The following is a 16,209-nucleotide window of genomic DNA, read 5'->3' as shown; positions in this document are numbered from 1 at the left end:
CGCCGCGGCTCCCGGCCGCCCCCCGCTCCCGGCCTCACCTGCTGCTGGATCTTCCCGTCCTCCGTGACCACCCAGTGCGTGGTGGCGGCGGCGGGCCGCGTCCCCGAGGCCAAGCAACGAGCACAAGCCCAGCGCCCAGCCGGAGAAGACCCACGCCCGTCCCAGCCCGCCCCACCCGGACGCCACTGCCGCCGCCATCTTCCCCAATCCCGGCCTGCCCGCACCACCCGGAACCGGAAACACCCACTCGGCCATTTTGGGAGGTGGGCTTCGGGAGTAGGGCGGGGCCGGGCTTCGCGAGGCGGCCGTCCGGGAGGTAGTCCGCCTTTACTTCGAATGCTTTTGAATTACTTTTCATTTCCATTCCAGCTGACGGCATCCACGTTCACCACGAGGAACACCGGCTCAGCTGCAGTCACGCTTTCCCAGGCCCAACCAGGATTTCCACATTCAGTTTTCCCTCCGTTGTAGCCGAGTTGCAAGCAGTTGCGCTCCTTCAGGACGCCAGCCTTCCTCAGCCCTGCCGAACAGAAAAACGTGCCTGTAACACACGCCCAGCACCTACAATTAAGAAAAAAGTTCACAAATGCTGACGGAGCAGTTGGCTAACACAAGGGTTTGCGTTCCCTTAAAGACGGATGGAGAATACAGTCCCACAGCTGTGGTACTTACATTTGCCCAGGTTTTCACACGAGGCATGCTGCACTCCTCACCAAATAAATCAGGCCGTTACTCCAAGCTGCTGTTGCTGTCAAGACACCAACATATTTTATTGCACTGCCAACATCTAGAATATTATGTGAGTGTGATGTTTCCTTTTCACAATACATTCCCAAATAAAATATAATGGATCTGTGAGACACGCAACTTGTGCTGAATATTTAAATGCCTGTCCAAGATTTTGTATTTAAGTTGAATTACTCACATTGAAGCAGCTAATACAGTCTTGATAAATATTCCTTAATGACAAACAGCCCAATACATCTACGGCAATCTCACGAGTGAGTCACCAAACCAAAACGTAGCACAGCACCCTGCTACTAAGCCAGCATAAAATGCTGCAGAGTAACTGTAAAACAATGAGCCAAACAAAATTACAAAATGAATTTATTCCAAAAGCATAAGGGAACATTTACAAGTCATCAAGATGGTAAACAGGTGTCTCCACAAGAACTCACTGCATTAAAATTAAGTACGAAAGGGAGAAAATCTAACTACTTCTGAGGCTACAAGAACTTTGCATGTCATCTCTGGAAAACAGGAGCCCCATGAAAACTGACTCCAAACTCAGTGAGAAAATAAGCTGCTAGAGCCTAGCTATTAGTCTAAATGCAAGCTACATTTAGGCTTGGAGATTACATTTTTAAATCTCCTCAAGACAACAAATTATAGCCACAAGAGCAAAACGTATTTTTTCCTTCAATGAAAGCTTATTACCATCTAGTGCCTGTTTTCAGAGTGACACTTCGATCTCATGAATTTGTACTTGAAAAATGCTTTGCTAAATTTGTTGGAGACAAATATGATTTGCAGCTGGCATATATTCATAAGTACAAGTAAGCTCCCATGTCTTGGAATGTCCTAAGTTTAATGCCTGCTGCTCCAGAGTTGAGCAAAAAAAGACTCACAATTTGGTCAATAACTCCAACTTTGACATAATTCTGGTATTCTGCTCTTTTGATTGCAGTGATAAATATGGAAGTGTTACTGAAGACACCTGAGTCAGATTCACAAGCAAATACAAATGGAACTAGGTGGCAAAACATCACTTTCAAGCATTCATATGTGGATAGCAAATGACTGCAGAAAAAAAATAGGGAGGATAAGAAAAGATCTTCATTCTTCTAAAACCTAAGCTATTTTACATCAACATGCCCTGGAAGTCTTGTTAGAAATTCTCTTCCCCTGCCCCAACTTTTTTTTTTTCTTTTACTATCAGCTAACCCCTTTACAATGTTGAGTGACCTGAGAAGTAAAAATTTTAAGTGGTGAGAATAAAAAAAAAGCATTGTGCTCTTACATTGTATTTTCTGGGTGTACACCAGTAAATAAGAACTCCAAGTTGCTATGAAAAAAGCAATAGCATGGATTTGTTAATTTTTCCACTTGAATTCGACTACATTGCTGGAATTTTTGAATGTTACCCAAAATACAATTTTATTTATATATTTTTAAATGCAACTGTATTGGTAAAAAGACAAAACAAAAACACAACCCTTGAGTACCAACTAACCCAGAAATTTGCAAAACACAGACAAGAGCCAGGTACCGCTACGGTCCAGCTCCAGTCTACAAAGCTTAATCACTGCATCAGTCTTTACCCATTCCTGGAACAATTCTAGTGATTTATTGTTGTGTTTTTCCTGTTCATTTCCTGTAATTTCATGGCATAATTATATGCACGTACTCATATCAAACATTTAAAATTCCTCTGCAAAACACCACTTTTGCATTACAATGCACGGAGAAGAGTAAGATGTACAAAACAAAAGAACACCACACTCTCCATTTTTCTAAGTAGAAGGACTGCTTCATGCTACAAGCAAAATAAATTTCCAACCAAGTTGCAAATTTCAAAAAACCAGCAGGTCTCTCAGTCAAGTTCATTATAAGTAGATAAAAGCAAATCTAACAATGGTACTCTTCTCCACATATTGCAAAATACGATTACAGACTAGGAAAGGATTACTTTAGGTGCTAAGCTTTTCTGACATATCTCTGTAATCATGCCTTTCCTTTCCATTACTTCATACATAAAATCAATTACATACTATCAGTAACGCGGTAGCTGATTTTTAGGTTAATATGCAAACAATCAAGATGTAAATTTTGATAAAACATCTATGCTCTTTTCCAATTTTGAATAAATCCTGAAGACACTTCAAAAACAAGAACCCAAAACTGCTGACTGTAAGCATCCAAAAATACGGTTGTAGTTTCACTATGGACAAGTTGTAGTCCGTTAGAAAAGTAGATCATACATACAAAGGTATAAAGAACATTTAAATCAGTCTTAGCGGAAGGCAGTCCTTGAAGGAAACAATACTCCAAGCAATCTTTTGCTGAGCGTACTTTCGCCTTAGCCCACTGGGACCAGGGAAGATACACCGGTCTACTCAGTAGATTCTTCCTCGACTACGATTGCCACGTCCTCCCCAGCCTCTTCCTCGTCCACCCCGGAAACCACCTCTTTGCTCTGAAACAGAAATCAAAACTTTTCATACAGGTTTCATGCTGTATACCGATGAGAACTAAGCAGCAATAACTAGAGGTATTAAGGCTGACTTCAGTCCCTGAGGTTAATCTTGCTTGTTAAGATCTGAGTTGTGCTCTGGAGTGCTAATTGTAAAAGGATGTCAGGAGAACCAGCCTCTTTAAACTAAGCACAGTCTTTCTGTGTACTGTGACTGAGCTAGCCCTGAAAATTGGGCTGTAAATAACTTCACTTGGCCATGTAGTTCATCCTTCAGTCCAATAACACCATGCTGATCTTGACATACGTTCACCTGACTTGCTCCTACGGATTTTATAAAATGATGGAAACTCACAACTTCTTCAGCCTGCCTTTTTCTATCCTTAAGTTATGAGCATACTTAAGTTTCTTTGTTAGGCTGGTACCCTAATGTATATCCAAATGAAAGATCTTAGGTATAACTGGACACCACACAAACTATCTTCTATACTGTAAAAGATGTTTTGTTCCTCCCTGTGAAGAGCAAATCTGATGACAGTGGAAAAAAAAAAAAAGTGAATGAAACTCTCATTCCTCTTCTATGCTTTCTCTTCATGTACAGTCTTTTAATCTATGAGGAGAACCACGGGCATATTTTTAAAATGTACAGAAATTTAAAGTGGATGAGAGGCCTGAGCATCTCAATATTAAAAAAAAAACAAAAAACAACCCAGTAGCAAACTAAGCAGTTTCTAGTTTTTATAACTGCTATAATTACAAGCTTATATTAAAGTACAAAACTGCATCAGCTCAAGTCTGCAGTAAAAAATCCTCAGACTTCCCCTTCTTCTTTTAGATGTAAGACAATGTTTCGTATCAGTTTTTTTTTCTTTTAATCTATGGGCATAGGTGATAAATTGTCATGGCAAGCCATTTACTTTGCAGAAGTAGGCCCAACAGACATCTGGATAAGATGGTGAGAACAGGCTGCTGCCACTGTTGCACTTGTTCATCCAGCCTGCAGCTGCTCTCCCATTTCACCCACAAAAACAACTTTCAGAAAGATAGATTGACTCTGACACTGGGAGCATGCACAGCACATCTGACAAATCCTAAAAGCTTTGGAAAAGAGCTGCAGCGTTGCAATAACTATAAGAAAAATTGAACACAGGTCAAGTCATAAGACAGACAGGGGTCACTTGCAGAAACTGATCTGCCACTTAGAAATTCAGGGTATGTTCTCAATTATGAGATAAAGCACTAGAAACAGTTACCTTAAAAAGCTTATGTACTTAAACAATACTAAAACTAACTTGGCAAGTCACATTACAGTCTATATAGGCTGATAGCACTCAAACACTAATTGATCAGCAATTAGGAAAAGGTCATTACACACAAAAATTGGTGACAGTACAATGTGACGCTCTAAGAATGTGCTTAATTTGCCCTTTCCCCCCACCCCAAAAGGCACAACTGTAACTGGACAAAGTTTTTCCAAGCTGCCTAACTCACCGTAAGAGAAACTGCCCAGGTTACTACTGTATTTTCCACTGGGAGGATTATATATCTGCCTGGCATCCCTTTTTGGTCCTGCCGAAGCTTTCTTTGGAGGTGAACTTGAGGTTGTATCTTCACTTGTTCTTTTTTGACTGACAGAAGAAAACAAAAACAGATCATTTTACCCCTGTGGTGACAAGTACAGGAATGACTATTCAGCTTCAAAGATTAACGACTGTAAACTAGCAGCAACTACTGAAGATGTTCTGAATAATAATTCTGAAGAGGAAGCAGACTAGTCTCTAGTTGATTCAGTCTATCATATCCCTAAAGCAAGACCAAGATTATTTTATCACAGCCTTAAATCCTTTCAGGGTGGGTTTCAATTTTGGTTGTGAAACTTTTAACTCATGCTGTGTATATAAACGCACAGCTTGGAATCTGTGTTTTGTGAACAGCAGAAGTTAACAACACTTTTTTCATCATTGCTGTTAACGAAAAACCTCTTACTTTGCATCTGCCTTCTGTACTGGTTTCCAGGACAGTGTGACTGTACTTTTATAAGAAGGAGGAATGTGGAAGAGATCCTGTGGAGACAAAATTGGACAGTTCATTCTTCAGTCAAATCCACATCCACTGCACTCAAAGTTTTAGTTGCCCACTGAGGCTCCAGAATAGCACTTGCCTTTCAAGAGTTTTAAAACTCAAACCTTTAAAATCCTGTGGCAGAGAAGGGAACCGAAGCTAACTATCTTAGTTCCATATCCTTTAGTAGGAAATTCAAAAGAGATTTGAATTACCAGAATCACACCTTATACTGCAAAAATACACTTTGTTTCTCTACCTATGCAAAAAAATACAAAAAAAAAACCCTACCATCTTTTAAAGAACTAAATGGCTCCTGCAGGCACATCTGATATCCCAGTTGTGAAAGTGAAAAAAAAGCTTCTTGATAGCATGGGCAAAATTTAGTTTGTGGTCATGGGTTAAAGATGAGGGACAGGATATGAAGAAAGGCAGCTAGTGAAGTTGGTGAAGTTTTAAAAATGTTGTTCAAAGAAATAAGAATGTTTTCAAGGTCTGTGGATAAAAGTATATTTCTTCAGCCCATCTCTTCCGGACTGTTTGGAGAAAACAGCTCTAAACAGCAGTTTGCTTTGCTTCTTCCTTCCTTTACATCTCTTTGCAATTCTTTGAACTATTCCTTACCTGTCTCTAGCACAGCAGGAATGAGAAGGAAAGAAGGCTCAGCTATAATCCACACTCCCTTAAAACAAGGTTATCTATGCCTGCTAGCAACTGCTGCCACTAAAAAGGGCCTCAATACATACCCTTTCCAAGCAGTAGCATAGGAGCAGAAGCAGCAGATCCACGTCTCTTCAGAACCAGAAGAGTAGGCAGCACACTCAGCTGACTAACAAAGACTAACTTAACATGATACAATTTGTTTCAAATTATTCCCTTTTTTCTCCTTAGGTTACTGTACTTATCTACTTATTATTTCCTCATAATGTTAAGACTTACCTTGATTAAAACATTAATGTTATTGGTTATTTTCAAAGCAACCACTTTGATCTTGTTCTGTTAAAAAAAAAAAAATTACCACTGAATACTTGCTATTTCAGTAGCTTAAAATTATACCAGTTGCTATTCAGTGAGCTGCTGTAGCAGTAGTGAAAGGCGTGTGCACACTTTCAAGGTTACAGTTTTTTAGGCTTCCAGCAGCTCTACAACAGCCAGTTCCTTGTTATGTTCCAGCGTAATTCCCACTCCCTTCCTCCAAGTGCATTCTTCTGTTGTTAGATGGCAGTTACACCAGAGGACCCACTTGAAAACAATGCAGGAGTAATGCTCAGGAAATTGTGCAAGATAAACAATAACCCAATTGGGTATTGAACCATTATCACAACTGCAGCCCCAGTAGAGCTTTAGTATTATTCAAAGCCTTCTTGATTATTTTGAAACTGGTCAATCTGCAGAACTCACACCAAGTTGAAGGCAGTGTCCTCAATGCCAAGCAACATTTTCAGTTTATTTAAATGTAGCCTTTTCCCTTATTTCATATCTGAGAGGATTCAGAAATATAAAGTTTAGTAGTTGGTAACTGAACTTTAATAATGAACCATAATCTCATTTGCAAAAAATAAAATAAAACCATGTCTTTGAAATTAGTGGACAAGCTGAGCTTATATCAATCATCTAATACATAGGTAACACAAGTAAGTTTAAAGAGAAAGCACCAATAGATATTAGCAGCATTGTTCCCTTCACCTATTTGCATGCTTACAACAGGTGCTAGCCTACCATTATGCACCAATGGTTATTTCTGGATGCTCAATTATATAGGCACTATTTCCACAGCACTCACCTCCTCTGTTTTCAAGGCTTCTCCTGTTTTACCTTGGAGTGCTAGACGAAGCTGCCGAATATACACCTGCAGTCCTCGAGCAAAATACTGTAGCCTAGAAAGTTGAAAAGCAAGTGGTTAATTTTACATACTCCTATAAAATAAGAGTATAAGCAAAATGAAGTTCTAAACATTTTTCCATGAAGAAAAATCCTTCAAGCAACACCTCTTAACAGAATTCCAACACCTGCCCCTAAACAATTACCTGATTTTAAAATCTTTCAATTTCTCCGCATTCAGCTTGGCTGTGAGGAAGTCTGGAAGTTTACGACCCAGCTGATGGAAGCTATACAAGAGACACTCAACATAACTGAACTGCAACTTGGGCTCCTCACCACCAGCATTTTCCCCGTTCTCTGCTTCCTCTGGAGGAAGCGGCATATACTCCTAATGAACAGAAAGGAGAAATAAATATATGAGGCACATTTACATAGATTGACAGTTCGCTTGCAATGTTTGAACTGGAGGCTTTATTTTTGCTGACAATTTAAGAATTTCCTATCCCCACACTAATGTGTGGAGCTGCTCCACAAGTCCTGGTGCATGCAGCTAGCCTACACTCGTTCCCTGACACCTCTGAGTCATAGGAGATACTGTGGTAGCACTTCTACTACAGAAAGCAACAGCAAACTGCATCAACGTTTCTGAAATAGTGCAGAATTTGTATAACACTATCAGTACAGATATAGCATTTAATGAGATTCAACATGAGTCTCTCATTGCTATGTTGGTTTTTTTTCCCTCTTTTTCTGTAAGTATACTGGATTAAGACCAACATTCCTTTCTTTACTTTCAGAAGGGCTCTGAATAGCAAATGTTGTTTGTCTTTGTATTGTGGAGAATGTTACCAGTGATACAGCCACTTTTGAAAAGGATAAACAGATTAATGGATTAGCATAACTTGTTGTGATGAAAAGTGTTTATTTTAGTGGTTTACACCAGTAAAAAGTTGAATTAGTCTTACCAGCAATTTATCAAATAGCTTCTTCAAATTTGATTCCAGCTTTTCCATATCTCCACAAAATGAACTCATTTCAGCAAGAAGCTTCAAGACCTACACATAAGGACAGCTGTTTTTTATGTGTTAATAAAGAAGAAAGGAAGCTTAACTTTCAGACCAAATGAAATCACCATATCATTATTGTTGTTGCAGTACAGGTCAGCTACAACAGATTAAAAAAAAAAAATAAAATCAAACTCCTGGTCTCAGGAAAGAATTTGAGTGGGAATATGCCCAGTCTGTTCATATGCCCAAACAGAAACACAGGTATTGCTGTCCAGTCTCAGCAAGCAATACTAACACTTTTCTGTAAAGAAAAATCTTGTTCTCTCATGCATAGCTCACCTTTACGTGGAGATTCATAACGATTTAACTGCAACTGCAACACTGATTAATGTAAGCAAAATTACTGACATTAAGCCACTCCCTTAGGAGACTAAATTAACACAAGCTACGCAACAATAATTTCAGTAAATGCTACATGCTTACAAAAAAATTGACAGCAATATAAAGATGATTACAGTGATCTATTTATATTCTAGCCTTGTCTCAAAAGCTGGGACAAATGACATGCTTTAAAAGTCAATGCTCAGTTGTGCCTCAATACAGCAAACATTATTTTCCTAGTGTAGATAGGTTTCCAACAGTACAGATGCATATTTCTCAGGATTTCAAAGACACTGTAACCTTGTCTTACCTCTAACTGGATATCAAGACCCTCCACTGGAGTAGTCAAAGCACTGAGGTTCGGAAGCACGTGCTCACAGAAGTAAGTAACAAATTTTGTGGAATGAACGTTCTTCTGCAGAAAACAAGACAGGCTTCAGATGACCCTTTTGAATGAATTAAATACTCTCCTCCATTACTCTGCCAGCCTTGTAAATGTCTACCAGACAGATACACCTTAAAGCTTTATTCAACTTATCTTTAACTCTGAAATGCAAAGACTTTTTAAGGTAGCTTACGCTTCAAGGCATTCTGCAACAAGGGCTGAAAAGATTGCCTGTAACATGGTAAAAGGACAATGCATGCTGCAGTTGCCTGCCATCAGACCTGAATCAATCAAACACATATACAAACTTAGTGTCAGAATCTTGTCATAATTGACTATAACATCTAAATTTGAAAGAAAACATCTTAATACATAAAAGCTCTTTATTCGTGGGCTTAAAGGGTGCCTTCCAACATTCTAAAATGTGAAAGGCAGAGAGAAGTATTGGTATGTTTTCATTCTAACGTAATCACTCAGAATACTGAAGATGAGCTACGGCTATCAACTTTCCACATTACTTCTCACATGAAAGAAATAAATACATACTGAGAAGAGTGGCACTGCCTGTCGAGTACACTGCAGAAGTCTGTCCACACAATCTGGATCCGCTGGATTGAACGTTTGTTCCAGGTCAGCTTGTTCAGCTACCAGCTCCACTAATTGCTGCCTTCCACTTACTGTCTGTAAGCTTTTTAATCCAGACAATATTTTCATGAATAGAACAAATTCTTCACCTGTCACATCTTCCAGTACCTTAATAAAACACCAGAAAACATATTTCCATTGTAGTAATTTGCAAACCTCCAAGCCAAAACTACTTGATTTGAAAAGATAAAGCATGCAACAATCTAACATTTAAATCATCTCCTATTTATTTAGAAGGAAGTTTAAAGGAACACAGAAAAACACACAGTATAATTGCACAAATCTCTGAGACAAAGTAACCGCCATCAACCTGCACACAAATCAGGTTGTTTTTTTTTGAACACTAACCTTATGGCAAATTTCCTACCTAAAAGAACTGTATGTTTCAGGCAGAATAAATGTTGAATGATTATCTATTTCGTATCCATTGTCTTAATACATTTTTATTTTCTTAGCTTAGGCGGTGCATTGGAATCTCATGAAATTTAACAAGGACAAATACCAAGTCCTGCACCTGGGAAAAACTTCCTGCCCTGCATTCACACATTCTGGGAACTAAGTGCCTGAGGAACTGCTCTGCTGCAAATGTACCATGGAATCTGGAGACAGGAGGCTGCACGAATTAGAGCATTCTTTGAGTGATGAACAATATCCCGGGCTTTGGCAAAAGCATAACCAGTATGCTAAAGAAAGCAAGGGGATAGAGGATTCTGGAATACTGCACCTAGCAGGGGGGTCCTTCACCACAAGAAAACTATTGATAAGCTTCAGAAGTCCAGCCACCTAGACCATCAGTGTCTGGAACATGTGCTCTAAGAGAAGAGCTTAAGGAGCCTTTTTCAGTGTAAAGGAATGGAGAGAGGTGGTACCTAACAGCAGTATTCCAATTCGTAAGAGCATGTGATCAAGACTACAAGCTACACTTTTTACTAAGCCTTTACTGTGTCCGGTTCTAAATAACAGACCTCCAAAACATTGCCAGTGATAGTTTAATAATATCTAACCTGTAGCATAAGATGCTCACCTTCTTTGATTCTGCTAATATGAACTCTTCAACCTCCTTATTCAGTACCTCTTCAGGAAGGGTTTTCAGTTTTGTAGAGAGGAATTTGATGGCTCTTTCTCTCACAATATCCTCCCCCTGAAGAATTTGACTGAATAAGCCTCCCAAAGTCCCTGAAAGGAGAATGAATCAGGAAACACCGATTATTTTGAAACTTAGCAGCTGAGCCATCCATACAGAAGATAGTAGTTTCCTTTAAGACCCCATAAAACATTTAAAAATAATTTTCATAGTTTGACATAAGAGATGCCATTCTTTTACTGCTCTGTATAATTCAGATCCACAACTATTACAAATTTCAGTACTGTTTGCAAAACAAAGTAATGAATACATCTCTAACTTTTGCACTGCACTAAAACTGCACAAATTTTGGTCCAGCTCTCACTGCATTAGGTAATAGAAAGTATTAAACAAATACATTTACAGAAAAATGTGTCCTTTACCTTTAGCATCCATCTTAAATATACTCAGCAAAGCATTGTTCACCAAATTGAATTCTGCAGAATCATCTGCAAAGAAAAAAAAACAACACATTCATATCCTTGAAAAGCAAACATAAATGCAGAAAGATTTCTGATATCCATCAAGAAGGATTCTATCATCAGCATTATAAATAATGTAACTTGTATTTTAACTGCTATTAGACTTGGAAATAGCCATGGTTGTGAAAGCTGGAGTCAAAAGAAAAAAGGCCATCTGGCATCTCATCCTCATCCTCTTGCCCCCCAAAACTCCAACAGTACAAATGTGACACGCTTGAAAACTTGAAAGTCTTAACACATTAAGTTTGATAATTTTAAGGAGCAGTTGAATAAGGCTGCCTTTATTAAATTCAGGCAAAAGAAACGAATACCTTCTTTTAATCTACAGAATTTCCCAATGGAAGAAACAATTTTCCCTAAACTAAGATATGTACATGTCCCTTAAAAATATTTCTCTTCTGAGAAGCAATACTGTAGAGACTCAAGCATGCATTTTTAATACAGTTTTGAACATCTAATATTTAGCACTCCATAAGCCTACTGAATTATTAAAAAAAACACTGTATATGAAATTCCAAATTCAATATTTTGTGTAAAAAACACATTCCATCTTTTTGTTAAGGTTTCTGGATTAGAAATCCAATAGCTCTTGGTCAGAAGGTAGTTTAGCACAGTCTGTAACTGCAGATTTATCTTCCTCACCTGCTTTAAAAGCACTTGAATGAGAAAGGTTCAAGACAAAAAAAGATTCACAATAATAATTCACAAAAAATTCACAGAATAATTCACAAGAGTAGCAGCATAACGGGAGAGTAAATAAAAGAGGGGAAAAGGAGCAACAGCTGGGTGTGAGTGCCACTGGGACAGGCTGCTCTGCAGCAAAATAATCAATCAACTGAAAACAGAACCAACTGCATACATTTCCAGGTGAGCATCTCTTACCTGACTGCAGAAGCTGGGTCAGTATGTCTGCTACCCGGGGAAGATTATCTCCGGTGGCAAACTGAGGCAGCTCCTTAATTGCCTGGCGCCGGATCTGTGGAGTTTGCACCATCAAAAGAAAAAATAATGGAAAATTGTGGAAAAGTACCACAAAAAGAAAGATTAAAGAGTACAAAAGAACTTGGATCTTTTAACTCCCATATCAAGTTCGGCGGAAAGAAAATCAGCCAAATTTGAGAAAACGACCACATATCCTCTTAGCATGAGCATCATATCCTCACAGTGATGTTCATCTGTCAGACTCCGATGACAGTCCAACCACCCTCTTTGCTATAAAATTATTAAGAAGTACTTTGGAAGAAGAAAAAAATATATTTTTCTTAGATTCAAGCAGAACTGGAGAAAAGCCAATTTGACCAGCAACTACATTCACAGAATAATTAATCTGATCAACAGTTTAAGTAACAAGCACAACAGAGGGCTGGAATCTGAGTTATTATGGAGTCTTATTTGCTAATGGAAAGGATACTGTTACAATGGTGCGTATGCAGAGAAATGATGTTTTTTCCCCAGCATGGCCAAAACTCCTTCAATCATCTGCTCACATCTTTTAAGATCCAGCCACCAAAGATGTTTCAGCTTATTTCAAAACAAGAAGCAGCACAAAGCATCTCAAGACTTCTGCGTGAAGCCAGAATCACAACCTTATGATTCTCAGGTGCAAAGGAAATTTTCTTGCCTTCCAGCAAGATTTATTGGAATCCATTATCACAAAGTGCTTTGAAAGGAGAAATGCAATAGATACTCAAAGAAACCATATCTAAGCTTCTTTCTATAGAACTATTCTGTTGATCAATGATGGGAGTGAAAAGACAAAGGAAAAATGATTTATCTTCCCATACCATCACACAATAGATTTTTCTATTGCAGGAATACAACTACGTGTTTAAGGCTTCCAGAGGCCAACCCTCCCCTCCTAGACACAGGCTAAGAAACTAAAAAAGAAAGGAAAATAAGAACAAAATATAAATCGTCATAGCAACTGGATAGAAGTTTCTGGTCCCCATTCTTACAGAAACGTCTTCATCCTCACAGAGGTCCAACTGGGCATTGATAGCTGAGTCAGCTAATTCAGGAAAATGCTTGAAGAATTTTGGAATAAACTGGGCTGCAAGTCTCTTCTCCTTGGCGCCTCCTTTCACACCGTCCAAGATCACCTGGTAGGCATCCTTGTGCTGGAAGAAGAAAAAAACAGAATATGCAAATAGAAAAAATCTTGGTGTATTCTTAAGAAACGAAAGAGTTTTCTCTTTCCTCTTCTATTGCACCTATTAAAACGAACTGAATTATTCAAGTCTCATACAAAGAAGTGCATTTCTCTCTTAGAGCAATATAACTTCACTGATCCAATAAAATTTGTCCCTATTGACTGTACCGTTCTTCTGGTTCCAGTACCTGTTCAAGTGCTTACTGTTCAAAAACTCTTTGCCCTAAGGCTAACAGCTCTTACATGCCACTTGTCATTAGATTAGCGCAGACTAAAGGAATTACATTATCACCTTCTTCACTGAATTTAAGCATTATTTTCCCGACAAGTTTCTGGCTTCTGTCCGCTCTCTTATGCAGAGGCTACCTCTCCCAACAACTGTACAACTGTAACAAATCATGAGTGATTTCTATGATTTATTGCTCTGAAGCATCTTCGGCATCTATTTGAACAGCTGAATTGATGTATGAGGGTTTTGAAAAATCCGTTAGCAAAGATTGGATGCGATAAATAAATGAAGCTGCAGTTGAAATACTGAGGAAAAACCGGCCCTTAAGCAACAGTGTGGAAAGTCTCCATCCAGCTCTTCCAACCAAATCACACAGGCATTTCTGACCGAACCCTCATGATAAATTCAAGCCTTTGTTGTGGTTAGCTATTCACAGAATGGTTTTTGTTGGGAGAGACCTTAAAGATCACCCAGTTCTACCCCCTGCCGTGAGGAGGAAGACCTTCTGCTAGAAATAAAAGTTACTATCACTAGGATGCCAGGAGAAATCAGCATCTTCTATCATTAATTTTCTTCATGGTTGTGAAAGGAATATTTAGGCAGTGTATTCCACTTCGAAGAGCAACATCAACAGTACAGGACGCTTTCCTTTATCTGCTCTGAGTTTCTTAAGAGTCACATATATCATCATCCCTACTCCATACAGAAGTTCACCTGCAGCAAGTAGAGATACTAATTTACAAAGCAATATGCTGCTTTTACTCCCTTTATAGCAAGCTGTATTTTAATATTCAGGACCAATGCTGCTTAAACTCTCCTTATTCCATTTGACACCCATTTGCAGTGCCAGATTCTGAACCAGACAAAGACACTGATGTGGAAGGAAAACTACCAAGGAAAGTTTGTTTTCCAACTGACCCACACCCTCATCTGACCTGCCCTACATTGTACAGCACAGCATGCGCATGAATGAGCCAGCACAAATTAATGATCAAATACATATTGTTACACTTACAAATTCAAAGACTGCATGCAAATAATGACTTTTTGTGAAACAAACTGCTTAAACTTCACATATACTTAAAAAGCATCCCAAAAGCATGAAATAGAGTAGCCTGGGTTTCAGGAATTTCTATTACTGCATGCTAACTATTCCTAGTACTCAGCTGAGGCAGAAGTTTGTCTTACCACCTATCTAGCAGCAATCAATGCCCAAGAAAGAGCAGCCAACTGCAGAAAGAGTAATCCCACACTTTTGTGCATTTCTTCCCCATCAGTAACACAAGAATGTCTGAGATTCTGAACAACTAAAAGCTGACACTCATCCACTGATTTCTCTTAATCAGCTCTTGAACTGATTAATACTTCATAACAGCTCATGACAAGTTTAAGTGTTATAGAAAAGTGCGTTGTCTTCTTTATTTTAAACCACTTCTTGACAGTTGTTTTTTTTTTTTTTCTTTTGACATTCTCACCTTCTTTCTACTTGTGACGTAGACTCATCCTATCAGTCTTTTTCACAACTGAAACACTTTTAGAAGATGAATACTTCCGGTGCTTTAAATTACTCCATTCAGTGTTATATTTCTAGTGGTCTCCTTGCTCTTTTCCTCATGTTCAAAGTTTCATTTTTGAGACAGCATGACTATGAGTTTTTTTTATAGTCAAAGAATGTGAGACATCACATTTACAGGGTTATTAACGGATAATAGAGAGGGATAAAATGGATGAATAAAGAACAATTACTCATTGCTTCTCAGAATCCAGAAATAAGAGACATTGTGATTATGAAATGAGAAGTTTAAAGAAGGTAATTTCTTCACAAAGCAACGGAACATTTTGTCACAGAACATTTATATGCCAGAAATACAATCACTTAAAAAAAATGTCAGAGAAGACTAGTGAAGATCAACCCAGCACAATACACTAATCACAAAGAGGCTCTGGAAGCTTGTAAGTGGAAAATGCACCAGGATCCATCATTCTCCACTCACCCTCTTCTGACTCTGAGAGGTTCTGGCAGCTCTGGGGGTACTGATCCCTGCTATAGGCAGCACTTGTAGCCATTCTGGAGTTTGTTTTACTCCATGCAGCCATTCCTGTCTTACAAAAGCTACCCACAACTGTCAAAATGATGAGCGACTACACATTTGTAAAACAGCGCATTTATGGCACCTACTTATTTTCTCTCCTCATAGCTCCCAACATTTTAGTTCCATATCATCACTCTCAACTCATATTTTTGTTGACCTGCCTGCATCTTTGTTTCACTGGGGCAAGTTACACAAGCAAAGTCAACAGACTTGAGTTTAAACTAACTTTAAAAACAAACTACAAAACCTTAACGGACTGCCCAAATAACCTTGTGTCGTAGTATATACTTACAATCCACTGCTAGCTACGAGTACGCAAAGCTACTTTCCCACTTAGCGTGTTGTAACAGCACCTCACCATACCAGCAGGGCTACCGAAATCCCCCGTAAGGCCCGAACCCGGCAGGCGAAACCCGGCGGTCCCCATGCCACGAGCAGCCCGCTTCTAGTTACTGACTCCTAAATAGCCGGGACGCCGCATCTAAGCGAAGAGCATCCATCGCGGGAGCTGCTCCAGCCCCTTCCCCTCCCACCCGCGGGATCGCAGCCGTAAAGGTCGTTCCCCACCCTGCCCCGAGCCGTGGAAACCCGCACGCAGCCATCACGGAGGCACCCCCCATCGCAGCGGCGCCCCTGCGGC

The 16,209-nt window shown here is 39.2% G+C and overlaps 1 protein-coding gene across 1 annotated transcript; it reads right to left on the bottom strand.

Moving 5' to 3' along the window:
* Positions 1 to 1,090: 1,090 nt before the first annotated feature.
* On the bottom strand, positions 1,091 to 15,996 carry API5 (apoptosis inhibitor 5). The gene is made up of 14 exons (XM_019616104.1): positions 15,928 to 15,996; positions 13,054 to 13,299; positions 11,981 to 12,074; positions 11,000 to 11,065; positions 10,518 to 10,669; positions 9,395 to 9,601; positions 8,774 to 8,878; positions 8,041 to 8,130; positions 7,282 to 7,463; positions 7,038 to 7,131; positions 6,194 to 6,250; positions 5,180 to 5,256; positions 4,685 to 4,821; positions 1,091 to 3,196 (listed from the first exon to the last, which is right to left on the bottom strand). The coding sequence occupies exons 1-14, from the start codon at positions 15,994 to 15,996 to the stop codon at positions 3,117 to 3,119; spliced, it is 1,656 nt and encodes a 551-aa protein (XP_019471649.1). The 3' UTR covers positions 1,091 to 3,116.
* Between the last annotated feature and the right edge of the window lie 213 nt (positions 15,997 to 16,209).

This window comes from Meleagris gallopavo, chromosome 5 (assembly GCF_000146605.3).
Source record: "Meleagris gallopavo isolate NT-WF06-2002-E0010 breed Aviagen turkey brand Nicholas breeding stock chromosome 5, Turkey_5.1, whole genome shotgun sequence".
Classification (NCBI taxonomy): domain Eukaryota; kingdom Metazoa; phylum Chordata; class Aves; order Galliformes; family Phasianidae; genus Meleagris; species Meleagris gallopavo.
This window is presented reverse-complemented; position numbering and strand designations above follow the sequence as displayed.